Genomic DNA, 23,372 nt, shown 5'->3' with positions numbered 1-23,372 from the left:
CCCAGGGCCTTAAACGTTGGGAAATTCATTCACAAATATCGTGACAATTTTTACTCCATGCAGCTGGCCAACAGTTGACATCAGAGGCGTCCTAACAATTTACTCCCAAAAAATATTGGCTCCCACGTAACACTGAGCTTTTCAGAGAGCTGTTTCCAGACTCAGTAGTACAATTCACGGCTACACTAAGCTCCTGGGAATAGAGCCTAGGTCTGGGTGGCTTCATTAATACAGGAGATTCCCAGGTAAGGAATTTCTCTTACAATGCTGCTCAGCACCTTTTCTGCATCTTACTTCAGCAAACACGCAGCCCTCAACAATCCTGATTATGGGCCAAACCAAATTAAAATGTAGTTCCTATCTGATTTTAGTGTGGTGGTAAGTTAATAAAAAAAGAAATATATCAATATATGATTTTCTAAGTCAATAGGCATCCTATAGGGCTCCTTATGTACAAGTTTAGTGGCCCCAAATTTAACTAAATTTGACATCACTGAACTAGAACATTGAGCATCTTGTCCAGAATCACACAGCTATGATTTAACAGAGGCAGAACTTAAATATTGATCTTTCTGGTTCCCAAGTTAACTCTCAACCATTACTCTAAGAACTGCTTTCAAACTCTCTTTTTTAAACTGTTACCTTCCATCTTGGAGTCAATACTGTGTACTGGTTCCAAAGCAGAAGAGTGGTAAGGGCTAGGTAATGGGGGTCAAGTGACTTGCCCAGGGTCACACAGCTAGGAAGTGTCTGAGGCCAGATTTGAACCCAGGACCTCCCGTCTCTAGGCCTGACTCTGAGCTTCCCGGCTGTCCCCTGCTTCCAAACTCTTGATGCCTTAAATTTTAATTTCCTCTAGCAGTGTGGCTCTGGACAAGTCACTTAATCCCAACTGCCTTACCTAACCATCTTTCTGCCTTGGATCCGATACTTAGCATCAATTCTAAGACAGAAAGAAATGGTTTAAATAATAATATTAATTTCCTTAATTCTGGAGGTTTTGTGCTAAAGAACTAGTTTCTGCCTTTGTTACCTTTGCATTTCTTTCCGGAACACAATGAAGGTAGATGACAGGTGGGTAACATCCTCTCATGATTTGATTCATTATTTGAAGCCCCCCAAATCTTCTCACCAATCTCCAATCAAGCACAAACACACAGGCTCATTATTTAATTTTTTATCATAAGCTAATTCGACATCCACACCCCCAATGGAATGATGTGGCTGCCAGGGATCAGCACTGGCATGGTGCAGAAGCAAGGGCTTTCTTCCTTTCTGGGCATTTTGAAAACCACCATGCTCTTAGTAAGAGCAAGACGGGAAACAGCTTTCACCAAATCGGGCTCAGAGGCAAAAAGCTGGCAATAAGCTGATGCCCAGAGCAAAACCCCCTCAGGGTAGCTATTGCTGCCACAGGACCTCTGCAGGGAGATCCTAGCACCAGAACCCTTGTCTGCTCTATGTGTGGCAGCTGGCTGGTGGTTGGTGGGAGGAGGCGGCAGGCTCCCCTTTTCCACAGGGCTTATTTTTGTGGATGATGGCTTTGGACCAGGCTGAAAACAGGGTTAATGCTAGTTTAGAGGGGGCATTAATATTCCTGGGGATCCTAATACCCCTGATGTTTTATTGTAATATATAAGTGAATTAATTTACCACAGTTGAATATAATCATGAACAAGATTTTTCAATAAGATTGTTTCAAAAAGAATATTTAAACCACATGGAACACTGAAATATCTAGGAAGGTCCAAGATGTAGCAAATCTTCCTGTCGCTAAACATTAAGTTCCCTCACCAAAAATGATTCACGAAGGTAAAACTGGAACAGAGGGAAAGGAAAGAGAGTCCAATGCCACCGGAGAGATCTGAAAAGCCAGGCACTGGAAATATTAGTCTAGAAATATGACAAAGGATATTTACTCCTTCGAAGCATCCGAAGAGATGAGCCAGATCCTGCAAAGGAATGCAAAACTGATGCCCAGCAGGGGTGATAAGCCGATGGTTCTGTAACAACTAAACTGAATTTGGGAGAGGAATATAGAAACAGGAAGCTATGAAGAGAAGAGAAACAAGAAAGAATGAAGATCATCTCTTTCAAACATGAGATCCTGCTCTCTAACTCTCTCTAAAGCATAAAGCTTTCTGATAGCCCCAGAGATTTTAGCAAGAAAACACCCCGTAAGTTTTAGAGAATATTTCACACAAAGGATATGTACATTCAGTCAGAAAGATAGGATTCTTTAAACTGAGAGCAAGGGAGCCACTTGTCTTCTGAAGTGAGATTTCAAAATAACTGTAGAAGCACCGAAGGCCGAGCTTCGGGGATTCCCGTCAAGCTCCGCACCATCAAGACTTTACGAAAAGGCCCAGCAATGAATGACTCCCATTGTTTATTGTCCAAGGTAAGTACCAGCTTGCTTTTATGTTTGATGGGGGCCTATCACCAGAAAGTAGGCCAGTAAGAGATGACTTTTTTTTTTAATACACCAAATTCATAAGACCCACACAAAATTGTGGAAAATTTTTGATCTGTATAAGTGACAGTAAGTGACAAAAGCACAGATCTTTTGCAATATTAAAATATAGATTCCAAAAGTCACTTTGGACATACTTTGTGACTATAACACAATTCCTGTTGATTCACAAATTGTCATGTAAAAAAAGTTCTTTATTTAAAAAATCTAGAAAATTTAGTAGGCAACATGTTATCTCATATTATGAGTAGTAGATAAAGAACAGTTCCAAACAAGTGCTACTGGCTGCTTATTTAGAATACAGAGATTTTCATAAGACCAGTGGAATAATTTCAATTCCTCATTTGATCCAGGAAGGTGGAAGGTTCACAAAGTTCCATGGGCTCAGGCCCCAACTCAGAAAGTGGCAGGTGAAGAAAAGGCCAGAGAATTGAATCTGAGACGATGAGGAGCAATTGTTTAAAAAATGAATGATTCGACTCAATTCAACAAAGATGAAAAATGTCACAATCTCTGTCCTCAAGAACCATACAAGCTAACAGTAGGGACAAGAGGTAACACACAAATGAGAATGATGCAAGGTAGAATCATTAGGTTTATAGCTGGAAGGGAACATTAAGATTATCTAGTTGGGCTCCTTTCATTTTGATGAAGAAGATGAAGTATAGAACAAAAATTCAGGGACTTGATCAAGATACAGACCCAGCAAGAACCTGAATCTAAAGCCCTGTGATTCCAAATCTAGAATCCTGAGACTGGAAAAAGGGCAAGATGTTCCAGAAAAAGTAAGAAAAATGACTTTCTGTTGGTGGGTCATGGCAGAATATTTCTTCCTTTTTTTTTTTTTTAAGACTCTTACCTTTTGTCTTAGAATATGTATTGATTCTAAGGCAGAAGAGGAAATAAAGGCTAGGCAATGAGGTTAAGTGACTTGCCCAGGGTCACACAGCTGGGAAGCGTCTGAGGCCAGATTTGAATCTAAGACCTCCCAACTCTAGATCTGGCTCTCAAACCACTGAGCCACCCAGCTGCCCTCCAGGATATTTCTTTTAAAACATAGCACCTGAATAAGGCCCTAGAGAAAGAAGGACCTCAATAAATGGAGATGTGGATGGAGTTCATAAGAAAGCCTAGGACTGTGTTGGAGAACGTATGGTACACATGCCGGAGGGGCCTTCTCCCCTTCCCTCTCCACATCCACCTGAGGACATTTCTCACAAACGTCACCCCTCTGCCAGGAAGCCAATGAGAGCTCTTCCTCCGTTCCCTGTCTGGGGTAAGGAGGTGGTTCACATACCATAGGAAGGTTGCAATTTGGGCACTCGGTCTCTAAAATGTTCACCATCACTGAGCTAGGAGAATGCACAGAGCTAAGCAATTAAGAGGACAAGAAAAACAACAACAAAAAAAAAAAAAACAAACAACCACCCAAGATGAGGACTAGCTAGAAATCCAGCCCTGGTGAAACATAAAATGATAAACTAAAGGGATGGAGAAATAGTCTAGGTATACATAGTACAAGGCAAAGTACAAGGAAGATTCCCAAAAAGAGGTGGCAAAGAAAAGGAAGAATGGAAGACAGAAATGACGGGTTTGGTAAAAAGACTTCTTCTAAGAAACCTTCCTACTTCATAAATTGCTCCCTTATTTGACCCACCCACACCCCAGAAGGGGAGAAGAGGAGACTAGTTATATGAGGTAGAAAATAAATAGGGAAGAATTATATTCCATTTTCCCCACTGCCTCCTCTTCCTCAAACATGCTGCCTCGTACCTTTGCTCAGCTATGAATTTCTATTCCAATGATGTTTGAGGAACTGCCCTCCCCTGTACCTTTGTGTCTCTCTCCTCCTCCACTCAATGCCCTTTCTCCTCAGAGATCCCCAAGTCAGCCTCATCTAGTGACCCTCATATACACCATTCTACCTTTCTGTTGTACCCAAGAGCAGCCTGGACCCCTCTGACAATCTGGCAATACTTTTTTGTGCAACCCATGCTTTCTGATCCCAAACTGTTACTTTTCCACATATAGACAATTCACTTTTAACAAGTGCTCCCAAGCAGCTTTGACTCTGTGCTATAAAGGATTCATCTCTTTTTCATTCGTGTTCATCTGTAAGAAAGTCTTTCAAACCAGTCATCCCCAAGCAGCCAATTCTTCATTGTGTCCACTGCTTGGGGGCAGAGGCAAGAAGGATTGTGGTTGGGGGGATATCAAGTTCCAAATTTCCAGACATTTCAATAACTACTGCAATTGGACATTCTATTTTTCCCCAGGAAAAAAAAATCTCAATAGAAAAAGGCAGGATTATGAAGTCTCGAGGAAATCCACTGTAATGTTGATATATAAAGGATTGTGTTTCATGGAAAGCAGGCTATAGGAACAAGAGTTCAGTCCATCTGTCCGCCAAACTCGTGACACCTGTTTTAATAGCTTCATCCTAAAAATAAAAAACAAAGGGAGAAGATCAGGTCATACAAAATTATATTTCAAGATACTGACCTTTGCTGCTTGCCAACATTCCTGAACAAAAGTATGCAAAGCATTCTTGGAGAGTCACTGAGTGCAATTGGACACATATTCTGTTTTATATTCCTACACAGTATGTCAGAATGACAGGAAGACCTGAGTTCAAGTCCTAACTCTGATACTTATTGGTGGTGTTACACAGGGCAAGTCACTTAACCCACTGGTTTTCTAAAACTGTAAATTAAACCGAAGGAGCCAATCTGCAATGTTTAAAGTAGGATTTCTTCCATTGGAGTTCCCTCTCTAATTAAAATCACAGGTCTAAACCAATTCTTAATCCCTATATAATATTCCAAATTAAAAAAGAAATGATGATCCTGAAATGAAAAATTGAGGAAATTAGTTCATTTCAGAATCTCCCAACTCTTAGCACTTTTACTGGCTGTCCTCTATGCCTGGAATTCCTCTTCTTCTTCTTTGTGCTTCCTGGCTTCCTTAAAGTCCCAGCTAAAATCCTAATTACTGAAAAAAAAAAGATCTTTTCCAATCTTTTTAAACCTATGAGTCTTGACTCTGAGATTATCCCAAATTTATCCAGTATAAATCTTGTTTACACATAACTGTTTGCATGTTGTCTCTCCCATTTGACTGTAAGCTTCATGAGAGAAGGGGCTATCTTTTTTGTCTTTTTTGTGTCCCCAGCTCTTAGCACAGGGCAGGGGACTTATCAAGGTACTTGATAAATGCTGGAGAACTGCTGGGAAAAATAAGAACTTGGTGGGAGAGGGAAAGGGAGAGGTGCTTCCTGAAAGACAGAAGTGGATGCTTCCAATGTGATCCTATCAAGGCTGGAAGAACTGATCTTATCTAAGTACTGGGTCTTCCTCCTTGCCTTAAGCATAGTCCTGATTTAGTGGGTTTATTGCAAAATTCATTTCTTTATGATTGTAACCCCAAAGCTTACCTTGCTGTGTTTACCTCATTGCCTTTATCTCTGGTATGGAAGATCATTGTGTATTTGGCTATGGCAGGAGGTGGTCGAGATATATTCATCCCTTGTATCTCCACTCTGTAAAAAGGAAAGGAACCATCTACTACTGAGCAAACACTAAACTGCAAAAAGCTGAAGAAAATCATTCCCTATTCTAATCTGACATCACTGAGCAAAACTTCTTGTGGCAACTCATGCAGAAAGTGAGTATGTAGAGAGAGTGGGGGGAAACTTGCCCCCCAAAAGATATTTATATGCCCTAGTGCAGTGCTGGTGAACCCATAGCATGGGTGCCAAAGATGGCACATAGAGTGCTCTCTGTGGGTACATGCACGTCCCCCTCCTCCCCAGAGTTAGTTTCTAGAAAGGCAGAAGGACTCTGGTGGAGCTGCTTCCCCCCCCCCCCCAGCTCTACCCAGCCCTTCTGCACAGCAGCCAATGAGAGTGCACAGGGAGGAAGGTGGGTGGATCACAGGCAGCAGAGCTGGAGGGGAGCAGAGCACTCAGGCCACTCCCCTCCTCCTCTCTACACTGGCTGAGGACATGCCTCACTTCCCTCATCCCTCTGCCCAGCAGCCCAAAGTGAGCACTTCCTCCTGGCCCTTGTGTGAAGTAAGGGAGGGGGCACAGAGCATGCCCTGCCCTCAGTGTGGGGGATAGGGTGGGGGCAGGGCCTGACATTGTCTCCAGAAGGTTTGCCATCACTGCCTTAGTAGCCCACAAGGTCATTCTCGGTCTGTGGAAATCCAACTACTCCATAATTCCAGAGAACCAATGATGATGAACACTTATTCACCTCTCAAAAGAGGTGATGGGCTCAATGGGCAGAATGAGATACACATCTTTGGATATAGTCAGTTCAGGAATTTGTTTTGCCCTATTATGTGTGTAGGGGTTGAAATTGTGCATTGTTCTCCAGCATATATTAGCTAGTATTAGTAATTTTCAATTGGCAACTTCCTAAAGAAAATTAGTGAAAGTTAGGTGCCCTTCAGAAGAGAGATACCTATCTCTCCTTATGAAGAGTAAAGAAATCCCCCTCCCCAAGCAGCTTTTTCTACATGTAAAGCTTTAATTACCCTAAGTAGCACTCTTTTCTAATGTTGCCCAAACCCTCCACTTTTCCCCCCTCCCCCCTTTTTCTTATTATGGATTCCTGATAGCTCTGACAGTATTCAGAAAGTTAAAGAGGTTTTAAGCTAGGTGGTGACTGAAAATTACAGCTCCAAAGGTTCCTGAACCTCAAGTTACAGTCTTAACTCCCTGTCCCAAGGTTTTTCTTGGCCGTGTCTAAATTCTGATGCAGCTTAGAAATTGTAAACTTAAGGAATGCTCCCATGAGTTCAAGAACTGGGAAACTTAAGGAGGGTAGGACAAGAAAAAGAAAAATATAACATACACAGACATTTTGTCATATACAGGCGGTGGGCCAACTAAAAGAGAAGCATTGTGTTAATTTCCTATAAATTCTGAGTTTACTTGTATACTTGTGGACATTGCTTTGGTTCAACCACTCAGAACAGTGCTTCTGTCCTCTCCTTTTCTTAAATAAAGGCTACATTTTTCTGCCAGCATCTTGTCAAGTCTCCTGTCTGCTCATTAGAGTGACCTTGGCGTACAGACCCCTGAGATTCCACTCCACACATGTATATTTGTCATAAAAGTTTTTTTCTTTTTAAATGGGGGAAGGGGTGTGAGTAAAGGTGGGAGGGAGAGAAAATAAATGTCTTTTTAATTGAAAAAATATAATTTATTTAAAAAGAAAAGTTGTTGGTGTTAGGTATATATAGCCTTGGAGAATGCAATTTAAGGGTATTTGGAATTTATTTTCATTTTATAATGGGACCTGTAGGCATAAATGGAGCCTATTTTTCATTTCCTCCAAAGTAGCTAGATCCTCATTAATGTAAATAATGAATCCCCCTGAAGCAGTCACATTATTCAAATTTGTACCACATTATTTCTATTGGGCTGGAACAATCACCATATTTCATATAATTACAACTTCAGATAGAATGGATTTTATATATATGAGACTTCAGGGATTCATAATTTGCACTAATTGGGATCTCGCTAAAATATGGAATTTATGCTAACATAGGCATCCCAATACTAGGCACCAAATAGGGCCCTTCTCTGTGGATTCACCTTATTCTGAGATCATCATCTTCTCCACCCCAGCCCCAGTAGTTGTTGGAGAATCCATTCACCCTGAAAAACTGGTCTCTCGTTAGAGCAGTAACACCTCCAAAATATCCCTTATAACGCAACCTATGGTTTAAAAATTAAAAAGAAAAAGAAAAAAGTTAAGGAAAAAAATTAATACAAAACAAATTTATTCCCAATAAACACTACATATACTCTGTCCTTTCCCGACTGACATCCTGTGGATGTTTTAGTGACAAACCAACCACCAACTCTTTCCTAATCTGTGTAGTGTCATTCAACCTTCAATTATCTTGACTTACCTTTTTTACCTTTTGTCTCCCTCATTCACCAAACAAGATATCATCTTACCTAATCCTATCCTCTTTTAATGTTTGTATGTGTATGTCTGTATATCTGTATATGTGGATGTAGGAATGAATTTGTGGGTAATCTATATATCTATTTATATCATAGATTATTATATATCAATTATATATTATACAAATCTTATATATTATTGATATTATATATCAATTATATATTATACACAATATATCAATATTTTATTATTAATACTTATTATTTAACAACTGTCCCTAGAAGCATCTGCTATCCTGGCACACAAATTAATAACTGCAAATAATACTGACAAAGGGGACACATTTCCATGAAAATCCACCCCCACACCACCACTACCAACTAGCATAGTTCAGACAATGCCCTTAGAATGTATCTTTGAATTTAAGCCCATTAAAATTTAAGAGATGAGGGGGAGAGGTAGGCATAGGGGGGAGGGGGGAGGCAGCTCAGCTGGGTAGTTCAGTGGATTGAAAGTCAGGACTAGAGATAGGAGTCCTGGTTCAAATCTTTTTTTTTCATTGATTAATTAATTTGGAATATTTTTCCATGATTACATGATTTGTGTTCTTTCCCTCCCCCATCCTGGAGCTGATGAGTAATTCCACTGGTTTTTACATGTATCTTTATTCAAAACCTATTTCTATATGTTAAGAGAGTCTTCATTTCTCCCTTTTTCTCTTTAAGAGGCAAGGGAGCATAAAGATTTCTGAGTAAGAGCACCCCTGCTGTGCAGGCTGTCAGTTGGTAATAGTTAGAAGGGTGTGGCTGAGAGTTAGTTGGTGAGTTGTAGGCAGCTGAAAAGGGCTTTTTTGTCTCTGGGTCCCCTGGGTAGAGGAGTGTGTAGCTCACTCACGCTCTCGCTCTCTCTCTCTCTCTCTCTCTCTCTCTCTCTCACTGGGAGTTTTTCTGACCAAGACTTAATTAAGACTCAATAAATTGACTTAATTAATTCTTAATAAATCAAGAGTTAAGACAATAAATCAAGACTTAATTAACACTTAATAAATTAAGACTTAATTATGACTTAATAAAGACTTGAGATGTAATAAAGAATTAATTCTTAATAAATTAAGACTTACTTCTTAATAAAGACTTCTTAATTAATTAAGACTTAATTCTTAATACATTAAGATGATTCTTAATAAAGAATTAATTTTTAATAAATTAAGACTTAATTAATTAAGGGTTTAAAAAAAAAGAGATCTTTAGTTTTCTTTCTGAAGTAAAAGCTTAGGAAAGCCAAGTTGTGAATATCCCTCCTGGAAAATCAACAAAGGGTTGGAAGTTTAAAAAAAAAAGCCTTATGGTCCTCATTTTCCTCAGTCTTCTGGGTGGTAGATGGTCTGACTCAAGGTAGGGAGAGATATAGAACCCCTCAGGCTAGGAGTCACAGGAGAAGTCTCTAATCCACCTGGAACTCCTTTGTTGTTCAGTGGTTTATCAGTTGTGTCTGGTTGGTTGAGTTTTCACTGAATTTGGCTTTCTTATTTTACAGGTAAGGAAACTGTACCAGAGAAGTCAAGTGAGTTGCCCAAAGGCACAGAGGGAGTAAAGATTTGAGGTGGGATTTGAACCCATGGCTTTCTGACTCCAAGTACCATATTCTATCCACAATCCTGCACTACCTATATATTATTCCCTGACCTAGGATCCTTTGTGTTCAGTTGTTTCAGTCATAGCAGACTCTTTGTGACCTCATTCAGGTTTTTTTGGCGAAGATACTGGAGCTATTTGCCATTTCCTTCTCCAGCTCATTTTACAGATGAGGAAACTGAGGTAAACAGGGTTAAGTGACTTACCCAGGGTCACATGACTAGGTAGTGTCTGAAGTTGGATTTGAACACATGTCTTTCTGACTCTAGGCCCAGTGCTCTGTCCACTGTTCCACCTTGCTGTCACTAGCATTTACTATAATGTACTTAACCAAAAAAGGGTCACAGATCTAGAATTAGAAAAAGTCTCAGAGGTCACCTAGTCAAAAACCCTTCATTTTAAGGCAACTGAGATTAGGGAACTTGTCCAAGGTCCCCCAGGTCATCAGAGGCAGAATTTGAAACCAGGTCCACACAATCTCTCCCTGTCACCTTAATTCTGTCCTATAGGATTTTGGATTTAAAATTGGAAGAGTCCTTGAGAGGTCACTAAGTCCAACTTCCTCATTTTATAGAGGAAGAAACTGAGAAGTGTGTCAGAGGTAGTATCTGAATTGCACATCTAGGATGCTCTCTGCTATACCATGACTCTCATAGGGTCGTGGGCTGAATGTCCCAATTGTTTATCCATCTGTGAAATAGATTTCCCTCTTTTTATTCTCAACAGGAGTCTCAAGATGCACCACAGAGAGTCCCAAGAGTTACATGCAAAGATTTGTGGCAGGAAAACTTGATTGGCCTAAAAATTAGCCCTACTAGAAGCAGCTAAGGGGCTTAATGGGTAGAACCAGTCCTGGAGACAAGAAGATCTGGGTCCAAATCTGGCCTCAAACACTTCTTAGCTGTGTGACCCTGGGCAAGTCACTTACTCCCAATTGCCTTACTACTCTTCCACCTTGGAACTGATTCCTAGCATCGGTTATAAGACAGAAGATAACCCTACCTGGTATCAATTCAAAGACAGAAAGTAAAGAATTTTTTTAAAGATTTAAAACAATTGTTTCTACATATAACTGGAAAAAAAAAGCTAATTCAAAAAACTTCGTTTAGAAAAAGGAAAAGAAAGATCAGCTCTGCTTCCAAGGTCTTTCATCATCCAGTCCTTTCCTATGCACTGAAGACTAATCAAAAGCATCCTCAGAGAGGAGGCAGGGAGGGATTTATTTGACAATGCAAATGTCCTTAAATTTTTTTTCTTTTAAACCCTTGCCCTCTGTCTTAGAATCAATACTTTATATTGGTTCTAAGGCAGAAGAACGGTAAGGGCTGGGCAATAAGAGTTAAGGGTCTGGTCCAGGGTTTGTCACCTTTGCCTGAGTTTCTTCATCTGTCAAATGAGCTGGAGAAGAAAATGACAAACAGCTCCGTTATCTTTCCCAAGAAAACCAAAATGAGGTTGCAAAGAGTCAGATATGACTGAAACAACTGAATAAATAAATAAAGATTTTCTTCCCCCATCCAACTACGTGAACCCTCTGAAATCTATCTATATGGACATCAGATTAAGAACTTTTGATTCCATGTTAGATCCAAATTTTAATCCTTCAATTAAATTCTACAACTTTTTGTAAAGACTCTGAAAATACGTTATGATTGTCTTCTATTTGCCTGTTTGAATTAATCAATCTCTCTAGTTCCTCCAGTTTTTCCTATATCCTCATCAATATTTTTTTTAAACTCTTACCTTCTGTCTTAGAATCGATATTAAGTATTGGCTCCAAGGAAGAAGAGCTATAAGGGCTAGACCAGTGATGGGGAACTTTTAAGAGACAGAGTGCTGTGCCTCTCTCCCCTTCCCCACCATCCTTACCCAACACAGGGAAGGGAGGAAGCATTCCCATTGGCTGCTGGGCAGAGGTGTGGGGGATGTAAAAAATGTCATCAGGTACTGTGGAGAGGGGGAGGGGAGCGGCAGCTCTGCCCAAGTCTCTCTGCCTTTCTAGTAATGAAAGGGGGAGGGGGTAGCTGCATGCCCACAGAGAACACTCTACCTGCTACCTTTGGCACCCATGCCATAGGTTCACCATTACTGGGCTAGACATTGGGGGTTAAGTGACTTGCCCAGGGTTACAGGTAGGAAGTGTCTGAGGCCAGATTTGGGCTCAGGTTCTCTTTATCTCCAGGCCTGGCTCTCCACCCTATGGGCCACCCAGCTGCTCCTTCCTGCCCTTTACTTTGAAACCTCATCACTGTGAAATGTTTTATGTCAGTATAACCAAAAACAGAATTCAATCAAGAGTCACTGGGCACTATCCACTGAAAGTTTCTTTCTTTAGAAAAATTCCTTTATTTTTTTAAAATATTATTTTTTAAAATATTTTTCCATGGCTACATGATTCATTTTCTCTCCCTCCCTTTTTCCTTCTCCCCTCCCAGAGCTGACAACTCCACGAAAAATTCCTTTCTTTACAAAGTTCCACTTTCTAGTTTGTCTGAGGCCATAATGTTTAAAATATTACCCTGGGGGGCTGCTGGGTAGCTCAGTGGATTGAGAGCCAGGCCTAGAGACAGGAGATCCTAGGTTCAAATCTGGCCTCAGACACTTCCCAGCTGTGTGACCCTGGGCAAGTCACTTGACCCCCATTGCCTAGCCCTTACCCTTAATACTCTTCTGCCTTGAGGCTAATACATAGTATTGACTCAAAGACAGAAGGTAAGAGTTTAAAATAAATAAATAAATAAAATATTGCCCTGAAAGACCTTAGCCAGTTACTCAAAAATAAGCATTAATTAAGACCCTACAATGCACCAGGCACTGCACTAAGTGCTGGAATACAAAGAAAGGCAAAGGACACTCCCTATTGTCCAAGAGGGAGACACACAAATACAACACTGTTAAAACATAGGAGAAATTAGAGAAAATTCACAGAGGGAAAATACTAGAATTAAAGGGTATCGGGAAAGAGATAACAAAAAATGAGCTATTAACAACTCCACTCCTACTTGTAGCCAGTGTTGTTTCTGCCAACCACCAGGTGTTTGGGCTGAGTGTCACACATATAGAGGTTATGGTCATTCTCTGGTACCAGATCCACATCGTGGAATATAAAACAATCCCAGTTTTCTTCCTTAAGAGCTTCTAGGTAGCCCACATTCAGGAGTTTGGCTCTGTTGAATTTGTTCCTTGCAGCCTACAAGTATCAAAAGGAATGATGCAGTCATACCAGATTTATCTGAGTGACGACTCTTTTTAAATCCTAACATTTATTCAATAGCAATAATGTTTATCAGAAGACTGACATTTCAACAGATGAAGTGAGACTAAAAAAATTATTCTTCTTGAACATCACTAATCAACACCTCATTACAAAAGACAGAGCTATATTTTATAATATTTCCATTTAAGGCTTAAATATTCCACTAGATAGTTTGTCATTTTAAAAACATAGGCAGTGCCCACTTTAAGCCACTTTGCATGCTGATCATCATAAAATGGACTGTATTTTGGACCTGGGTCCTCTCATCTCCAGGCTTGGCTCGTTATCCACTGAGCTGCCTGGCTGCCCCTACGAGTCTCCATTTTCAAATGCCATTACAAGGAAATGTTTAAGTCAATATAACCAACAATGGAATAAAACTGGGAGTCAGAGATAAGAATTAAAAAAAACTAGATGACCACTAACTAAGGTTACTTCTAGTTCCAGATCTATAATCCTAAAGAGATCTATTTACAATGACCAATAACATCCAAAAATAAAGTTACAACAATAATAAAAGTTGCTATAATTATAAAAATATGCCCCAAATGCTATAAAATGGGCACAAGTATACATTAAATATTAATTTTTTTTATTTTTTTTAAACTCTTAACTTCTGTGTATTGGCTCCTAGGTGGAAGAGTGGTAAGGGTGGGCAATGGGAGTCAAGTGACTTGCCCAGGGTCACACAGCTGGGAAGTGTCTGAGGCCAGCTTTGAATCTAGGACCTCCCATCTCTAGGCCTGACTCTCAATCCTCTGAGCTATCTAGCTGCCCCCATTCAATATTAATTTAAACAAAGAGCATGAAGAATATACAGACCACAAAAAATATAACATTAGGACTTCATGACAAAGAGGGGATGAAATAAACAAGCAGAATGAAACCTATATTTCTGCATGCTGCCAATTTGGGGATTTGTTTTGTTTATCTAGGTATATTTTTTGCCAGAGTTTTGTTCCACTTATCTTTTTTCCAGTAGGAAGAAGGTAGGTAGGAGGAAGACTAAATAAATGACTGTTCATTGAAAAAAATTTTATTCTAATTTTAAAAATCTTTGATATAGTTTAAGAGAAGTAAGGGGAAAGCATCAGAATAAATGGTCATCAAAAGAATACCAGGGGACAGCTGGGTGGCTCAGTGGGTAGAGAGCCAGACCCAAAGATGGAAGGTTCTATGTTCAAAGCAGATGCTTCCTAGCTGCAGTGACCCTAGGCAAGTCACTTAAGCCCCATTGCCTAGCCCTTACAGCTCTTCTGCCTTGGAACCAATACATAGTTTTTAATTCTAAGACTCTAGGTAAGGGTTTAAAAAAATAATTCCAGGAGTAGCATATAAGAAATGGTGCAAGAAATACAAGAAGGTACATTAAAATAGGTAACACTCAAAGAATCTAAGGAAAAATTAAAATGGGAGGGGAAGAAAAAGAGGGAGGAGGAAGTAACTAAGAAACCAGGAGAAACTAATGAAAGTGAATTCAGCTAAAGAAATCTTGGGAGTTGACAATGCTCATTAAAAATAAACAATAGGGGGCAGCTAGCTAACCCACTGGATTGAGAACTAGGCCTAGAGACACACCATATTGATTCAAAGATGGAATATAAGTTTTTTCAATTAAAATAAAATAAACAATAGCATAGGATATTTGAAAATATAGAAAGACAGCTGAAAGCTGGATCAATAAAGAGGTAGAACAAAGACAGAAAAACAAGCTCAGAAAATAAATGTGCATATTCTTGCACCCAACAATTCCACCACTGGGTCTGTATGCCAAAGAAATCTTTTTTCCCCCTTAATCCTTACCTTCTGTTAATACTAAGTAGTGGTTCCAAAACAGAAGAGCCATAAGGGATGGGCAATTGATGTTAAATGACTTGCCCAGGGTCACATGGTTAGGAAGTGTCTGAGGCCACATTTGAAACTAGTACTTTCTCTCTTTAGACCTGATTCTCTATCCACTATGCTACCTAGCTGCCCCAGAATCATTATTTTTTCAAGTTTTACAAAGAAGTTTAGTTGATGCACTTTACTTAAAGGAATATATTTCTTTACCGTAAGGACCTTGGAGATCTGTCTTCTAATCTCCTTCCTTTTGCAGACAACTAAAGTCATACTACTAATAAATATATATAATAATATACATATATATCACATAAGATTCATTTTATCATTATTAAAACTAATTACATATATATATAAATTTATTATTCTAAATAATAACATAAAAAATTCGTTCTTAATCCCCTCCACTCCCATTTTTGGTTAGTGATATAGAAAATACATATAATTTTTATATCTTTTTTCTTACACCTTATATTAGTATTTTAAGAGTCTGTATATAAATTCACTATGCTATACTTTTTCAAGAAAACTGTGAAGTCTTTCACAACTAGATGATACCCTGGTAAGCCAATAAAGTATTAAAAAAGAAATAAAATTGACTGATGACAATAAAGTCAATAGAACAACTATTTTAATTAACTACTGAGAGACAAAATGCAAAGTAGCCAATGATGGGGCCTCCCATCAGGACTTCCAAAGCCACTGTACAACAAAAGGCACTAGAGTACATGCTATGGTCAAATAAAGCTTCTTCCTAGTCCTTGCTCATATAATAATCACTTTTGATTATAAAAAAATTAAACTCTGCTTATCTGGCATACAACAAATATTCTGAGAAATATTAAGGTGAGAATTTAATCAAACTTTTCATTTGAACTTTGCTTAGAAGTCAATAAAGAGTCCCTTCAAAATTTTTGAGAATAGGAGTTGGTGTGACCAGATCTTTCTTATAACCTATAAAGGGTAGATTGGAGGATGCTGATACAGGAAAAGGAAAAGATCAATTAGGCTACTGCAGAGGTCTAGGAAGGTAATTCCTGAAAACACTCCTAATAAAAAAAAAAAAAAAGCAAAGAATAGCCTATTAGTTCATTTAAGAGTCAGTAAAATTTACCAGAATTTGGTCAAATGGAATGCACATACCATGGAATAAAAAAAATGTCTTTGTTCCCCTCCAGGGATTAAAAAAAAGAAAGATAATAGCAATTTTACTCAAGCAAGGTTGAATGATGGCAATTTTACCCAAGAAAGGTTGGAAAGAAGCAATTTTACCCAAGAAGAGTTAGAAAGATGACCATGAAGTGAAATAGACCCTCCAAGAGTCCATTTTTAGGACCAAGAGGATCAACTCTACTAACTGCTCACCTGGTGAATGACATAGATGCCATATTCCACTTGCTGCCTCTGTAAGAAGGGATGGAGATGTTCCAGCAGGTACAATAAGTGTATTTCTCTATTCCGGTGTGGAATGAGGATGGCAACCCGCTGTAAAGCCTTACAGTCTTCTGGGTAGTAATAGCCATTCTGAACTTTAGGATTCTCTCTCTGTACTTCTTCCCATGTGAGATTTGACTTGAAATTGAGTTTGCTGGGTCCTCCTAAATAACATACATAGGAATCAACAAGTCTATAGTTTCCAAGTTTTCAATGTGCCTAGAGATGAAATTATCATACCCCACACACTGGGGGAAAACTTAATTCTGGCATCTATTAGGAAAGAAAAGTAGGAGAGAGACTCAGGCACTTTTCTGCTCTAAAAGTCTGTCATCGTACAGTTGTTTTTCAGAAATGTCTGACTCTTCCTGACCCCATTTGGAGTTTTCTTGGTGAAAATACTGGAATGGTTTGCCATTTCCTTCTACATCTCACTTTACTGATGAGGAAGCCAAGGCAATCAGAGTTAAGCGACTTGTCCAGGGTCACACAACCAAGTGTTTGAGGCCAAATTTGAAATCAGGAAATGAGTTTTCCTAATTTCAGATTCAGTACTCTATCCACTGTCCCACTGATGATCCTCTAATAGTTTTAATTTAAGCTCTGTCAAAGCACAATAATATCCTTATGCAATAAGATCAAAATTTTAATTAAACCCAGCAATATTACCTCTAGATCTATATTCCAGAGATTATAAAAAAAAAGGAAATGAACTCATATGTTTAAAAATATTAATAGTAGCTCTCTTTATAGAAACAAAAACACTGAAAACTAAGGAAGTACTCATCAATTGGGAAATAGTTAGACAAATTATGGTATATGAGTGTAATGAATATTATTATTATTCCATAAAAAATGTTATAGTTTCAGAGAAAACTAGGAAGAACCGTATGAATCAATGTAGTAAAGAGAACAGAAGTAGGTAAACAATTTATATAATAACATTAAATGGAAAAATAACTTGAAAGTCTTGAAAATTCTGAAAAATGCCATGACAAACCATGATTCCAGAGGACTGAAGATGGAAATATTGCTGCATTTAATTTTAATTTTAATCTTATTGCAGAAGAATATTATTGTACTTTGACAGAGCTTAATGACAATGGGGTTATGATGTGGAAAGAAATAAACATTTTGGGATTGTCCAAAGTGGGTCTTTGCTTTACTTGGCTGTACATTTCCATTTTCCTTGGGATAGGGAAGAAGGTAGAGCAAATAAATGTTTGTTCATTGAAAAAAAAATATATTTTAAAAACTGTAATTATTATGTAATATGAGACAAAATACTCAGTATGGTATAGTGAAAAGGGTATTGGATTTGGGGTAAGAGAATAAAAAAGATCACTGGACTTGGGGGTCAGAAGACCTAGGTGTAAGTATTATCTCTATCACTGTCTCTGTGACCATGAACTATGACCACTCTACAGCTCAGCTTCCTCATCTATAAAATGAGAAGGGTTGGACTTGACACATTATAAAACTTTTTAACAATTCTAATACTGTAGCTAACCTTGTAACTAATGTAACTAACATCTAGTCTTTCCATCTGCACACTCTGAATGGCTATCCATGTGACATCATAAAAGCAAATGGTTAACATATATTAGTGCTTTTTATGGTTTACAAAAGTTTTTCTCAAGTCTTTTCTTTTCAAGACTTTTTCAAGTCAAAAAAGTCTTTTCTGAGGGAAATTATGAGAAGGAACGCTATCCAAATCCAGAAAAAGAACTGTGAGAACAGAATGCAGAAGAAAAAAACATAGTATTGATCATGAGGTTCATTGGGGATATGATTGGGGTTTTGATGTTAAAGGATCATTCTACTGCAAATAGGAATAATGTAGAAATAGGCTTTGAACAATGATGCATGCATAACCCAGTGGAAGTGATTGTCAGCTTCGGGAGGAGGGAAGGAAAGGTGGAGGGAATCATGAATCAAGTAACCATGGACAAATATTCTAAATTAAAAAAAAAATTTTTTAAATATATATATTAGTTGGCCAAGATGGTATAGAAGGTACAGGGATCATATGATTTCTACCAAATTACCCTCCAAAAAGCAATGACATAATGCCTCAAAACAAATTCTGGAGCAGTATAACCCACAAAAAGACAAGGAGATGTACTTTTTCAGCCCAAACTTAGAAGGCTGGCATGAGGGATCTAGTGCTCCAGGGTGGAGGTGGAGCACTGTGGGCCAGGACAGGCCCCACTGAGGCAACAGGTCTTGGGTGCAGATGAAGCAACAGCCAAGGCTTCTGGAACTCTGAGCCATAGATGAAAAGGGGGGTTGGAAAATTGCTCAGGAGATTACAGGAGTCCCCTTTGGGGCTCTGAGTGCAAGACTCTTGCCCATATTTCCTATTATATGCAGAACCAGGTCACAGTCCGGGGGTGCAAGTCGCAGAGTGAGGAGGAACACCAGTAGACACCATAACTTCCATCCACAGGGGAGCAGGGGTCCCCAGTCACAGTTTCAAGGATTAAAAGAGTGCTTGGGGTTACTCACTGACTAGAGCACAGGACTAGAGAATATTAAACACATGTCTCCTTACATCAAACTGTCTTGGAAGAACTGAAAGCAGATGCCAGCTCTGAAGGCAGCTACAAAAAGAATCTGAAGGTTGAAATACTGCTTCTTTCATCACAGTTACAGAGCCCAACTTTAACAATTTTTTTAAACTAAAAAAAAAAAAGCAGGAAAATGAGCAAACAACAAATAAAGAAACTGAAACATAGAAAGTTATTTTGGTCACAGGATAGACTCAAACCCAGAAGAAGACAACAAAGTCAATACTGTTGCATTCAAGAAAAATAAGAATTGCTATCAAATCCAAAAAGAATCAATAGAGGAGTTCAAAAAGGATTTTAAAAATCAAATAAGAGAAGCAGAAGAAAAACTGGTAAATGAAATGAGAAAGGTTCAAGAGCTTAAGAAAGGAGGGACCAAAAAAATACTGAAGAAATCCAAAGAGAGATAATTTAAGAATTACTGGACTATCTGAAAGCCATGACTGAAAAAAAAAAAAAAAAGAGAGCTTAGACAATATTTTTAAAGAAATTATCAAGGAAAATTGCCCTGATATTTTAAAACCAAAGGACAAATGGAAATGGAAAGAATCCACAGATCATCTCCTGAAAGAGACCCCAAAAAGATAACTCCCAGGATATTTTAGCTAAATTCCAGTTCTCCCAGGTCAAGGAGAAAATATTGCAAGTCACCAAAAAGAAACAATTTGAACACTGTGGGACCACAGTCAGGATAATATAAGACTCAGAAGCTTCTATAGAATGGAGGGCCTAGAATATGATATTCCAGAGGGCAAAGCAGGTAGGAATTCAACCAAGAATCATTTACTTGGCAAAACTGAGCATAATCTTTCTGGGGAATAAATGAGTATTCAATGAAATCAAGGACTTTCAAACACTCCTGATGAAAAGATCAGAGCTAAATGGAAAATTTGACTTTCAAATACAAGACCAAGAGAAGCATAAAGAGGTAAACAGGAAAGAGAAATCAAAAGACATTCCATAAGGCTAAACTCTAGATATCCCTACATGGGAAGATGATTCTTGTAATGCCAAATAACTTTATCATTGTCAGAGCAGTTAGAAAGAATATGCATAGACAGAGGGTGAGGGATGATATAAAAAATTAAAGGGGGCAGCTGGGTAGCTCAGTGGAGTGAGAGTCAGGCCTAGAGACAGGAGGTCCTAGGTTCAAACCCGGCCTCAGCCACTACCCAGCTGTGTGACCCTGGGCAAGTCACTTGACCCCCATTGCCCACCCTTACCAATCTTCCACCTATGAGACAATACACCGAAGTACAAGGGTTAAAAAAAAAAATTTAAATTAGAGCATGAAAAAGAGGAATGCATTTGGAGGAAAGCAAAGGGAAAAATAAAATGGAGTAAATGATTATACATAAAGAGGCATGAAAGAGCATTCACAGCAGAGGGGAAGATGGGGAAGGTGGGGAGGAGAGCATGTGAACCTTACTCTCATTAGTATTAGCTCAAAGAGGGAAGAACATACACAATCAATTGGGTATAGAGAGCTCTCTTCCCTACATGAAAGCAGGAAGGAAAAGCAATAAGAGAAGGGAGTGGAATTGATAAAAAAAAGAGGTCAAACTTATGGAAATGGAGTTCAGAAACTAAACAGGGGTAAATAGATGGAAAGTAATACACAGTAATTATAATGGTGCCCCAAAAATTACATGTCTCAAAGGCTTGATTTCTCAAATACAAAGAGAAATGAGTTGAATATATTAGAAGACAAGTCACTCCTAATTGATAAATGGTCAAAGGACATGAATGAGCAGTACTCCAAGAGAGTAATTAAAGCTCTCTATAATCATGCAAAAAATATTCTAAATCACTATTACTTAGAGAAATGCAAACTCAAACAACTCTGAGGTACCCTCCACATCTATCAGATTGGCTATTATGGCAGAAAAGGAAAATGAAAAACCTTTGAGAGGATGTGGGAAAGCTGGGACAGGAATGCATTGTTGGGGGAGTTGTAAACTGATTCAATCATTCAGGAGATCAATTTGGACTTGTGCCCAACGAGTTATATCAGTACATACCCTTTGACCCAGCAATGCCATTATTAGGTTTGTATCTCAAAGAGATTTTAAAAAAAGGGGGGGGAGGGCGGAAGGATTTATATATACAAAAATATTTGAAGTAGCTCTTTTTGTGGGGATAAAGATTTGGAAAGTGAGAGGATACCCATCAATTGGGGAATGGTTGATTAAGTTATATTATATAATTGTAATGGAATACTATTGTGCTGTAAGAAATGACAAGCAAAAGGATCTCAGAAAAACCTGGAAAGACTTACATGAACTGAAGCAGAGTGAAATAAGCAGAATAAGAAAATCATACAGTGACAGGAATACTTTACAATGAACAAATGTGGATAACAACTATTCTCAGCCATACCATGATCCAAAACTATTCCAAAGCACTCATAATAATAAAAAAAAAAGCCATCTACTTCCAGAGAAAAAGAACTAAGTCTGAAAACAGACAAAAGCAAACTTTTTTACTTTCTTAAATTTTTTTTCTATTTGAGTTTCCTTCCACAAAAAGATTCCTATGGAAAAATATTTTACATAATTGCACATGTAAAATCTATATGAGTCTGCTTACCATCTCAGTAGGGAAGAGAGAAAGGGGGAGAATTAGAGCCAATATTCTTTGAAATGTTGGAAATTGTTTTTACATTTAGTTGAGGAAAAATTACCATTAAATTTAATATATATGTTCTATGTATAAATGAAATATACTTCTAATAAAGAAATTCATTATATTGTTGGTTATTAGTGTAAAACATTCTTCTATTGTAAATCTATTCAGAACCAAGGCATTTGGATAGCACAGTGAATAGAAAAGAAAGGTAGGCCTGGAGTCAGGAAGACCTGAGCTCAAATCTAGCCTCAGACACTTGCTAGGGAAGTCACTGATGGGGATAATAACAGCACCTACCTTCTAGGATTGTTGTGAGGATAAAATGAGATACTGTTTATAAAGAATTTTGCAAATCTTAAAGTACTATATAAATTACTAATTCTTCCTAATATTATTCATTAAAAACATTCCTTGGGGATCCAATTAGAAACATAACAAATTGGAAGAACAAGCACTGGGCCAGGGAAAGGTATGATGAGATGATTACTGGTCCAAGAGTTATGCCAACTCTGCCAGTACACTGAAAGAAAAAGGAATGGAGACAAGTCAAGAAGGGAATCAACAAGGGGAGATCAGAATTAGAAAGGGGTTTCCCAGCAGCCTAGAGCTTGTGGTCCCCAACTACACAGCTTTCATGGAGAAGGAGGCCCAAATTCCAAGGGAAAGCAGAAACAAAAGAAAAACCTAATACCACTTAGCAGAGAACAGCTACTTATACCCACATAGTGAATTTTCTTCAAGAAAAACAATCAGGGAGAAAAAAAAGAAAGGTGAGAATGTCCATTTAATACGATGCCTATTTAATACAAGACCACTAAATCTCATGAAATGAAGGTTAGGGGAAGAATTTTTAGCAAACATAGAGATTGGGTTTGCATTGCCTGAAAGCCAGGGAAAAGAGAAGATCTCAAAAGAGCCTGCATATGTGGAGAACTTCAGAGAGGCTGAAAGGGACCACAGTAGTAGTTTCTCTAAACACTGACTTCATGCCCTGGGAAGGAACCTTTGGAAGACCAATCAAGCCCAAAGTGCATTTTTAACAGTCAGGAGGTATTGAATTAATAATATTATTATAATTATAGTATTATTATTGCAATAATTACTCATCATTCATAATAACTCAGAATCAAGATCAGGGAGCAGATTCTAGGAAAGATAAAGGAATCCCAGACCTGACAAACCTAATCTAGAAGCAGTCTATATTTTGGCATCCCCTCAAATTCAATACTCTAATGCTTCCCTCCCTCTTAATTCTACTTCTCCTACAGACTTCACTATTTTTATTCATGAGAGCACCATTTGCTCTGTCTCTCAAATGTAAGTCTTGGTGTTATCTCTGACTCTTCTCTCTTGAATCTAACAGATTATAACTTTCTGTCAACTCTAAGTCCACAATTTCTCTCAGCCATCTCTATTTCTACTAACACCAATGTAGGTCTTCACTCCTGCCTGCCTAAACAACTGAAAAAGCTTCCTAGGTGGTATTCTCAATTCTTGTGTCAGCCTTTTCTAAACCATTCTTTGCAAGGTAGCCAAAATGATCTTTCCTTTGAAAAGACCTGGTCATGTCATTTCTCTGCTCAGAAATCTTCAGGAGATCCCCATCAT

General features: G+C 38.4%; 1 protein-coding gene across 1 annotated transcript in view; it reads right to left on the bottom strand.

Moving 5' to 3' along the window:
- Positions 1-4,329: 4,329 nt before the first annotated feature.
- The window catches only part of B4GALT4 (beta-1,4-galactosyltransferase 4), a 31,949-nt gene continuing 12,906 nt past the window's right edge, over positions 4,330-23,372 (bottom strand). Inside the window, exons 2-6 of the mRNA XM_044666759.1 lie at positions 16,498-16,730; positions 13,037-13,224; positions 8,082-8,204; positions 5,907-6,011; positions 4,330-4,913 (exon numbers count right to left, since the gene is read on the bottom strand). Coding sequence (XP_044522694.1) covers positions 4,781-4,913; positions 5,907-6,011; positions 8,082-8,204; positions 13,037-13,224; positions 16,498-16,730 — 782 coding nt within the window. The 3' untranslated portion in view covers positions 4,330-4,780. The remainder of the gene's footprint in view (positions 4,914-5,906; positions 6,012-8,081; positions 8,205-13,036; positions 13,225-16,497; positions 16,731-23,372) is intronic.

This window comes from Gracilinanus agilis, chromosome 3 (assembly GCF_016433145.1).
Source record: "Gracilinanus agilis isolate LMUSP501 chromosome 3, AgileGrace, whole genome shotgun sequence".
Lineage (NCBI taxonomy): Eukaryota > Metazoa > Chordata > Mammalia > Didelphimorphia > Didelphidae > Gracilinanus > Gracilinanus agilis.
The sequence above is the reverse complement of the archived record's forward strand: the minus strand, read 5'-3'. Positions and strand labels throughout refer to the sequence as shown.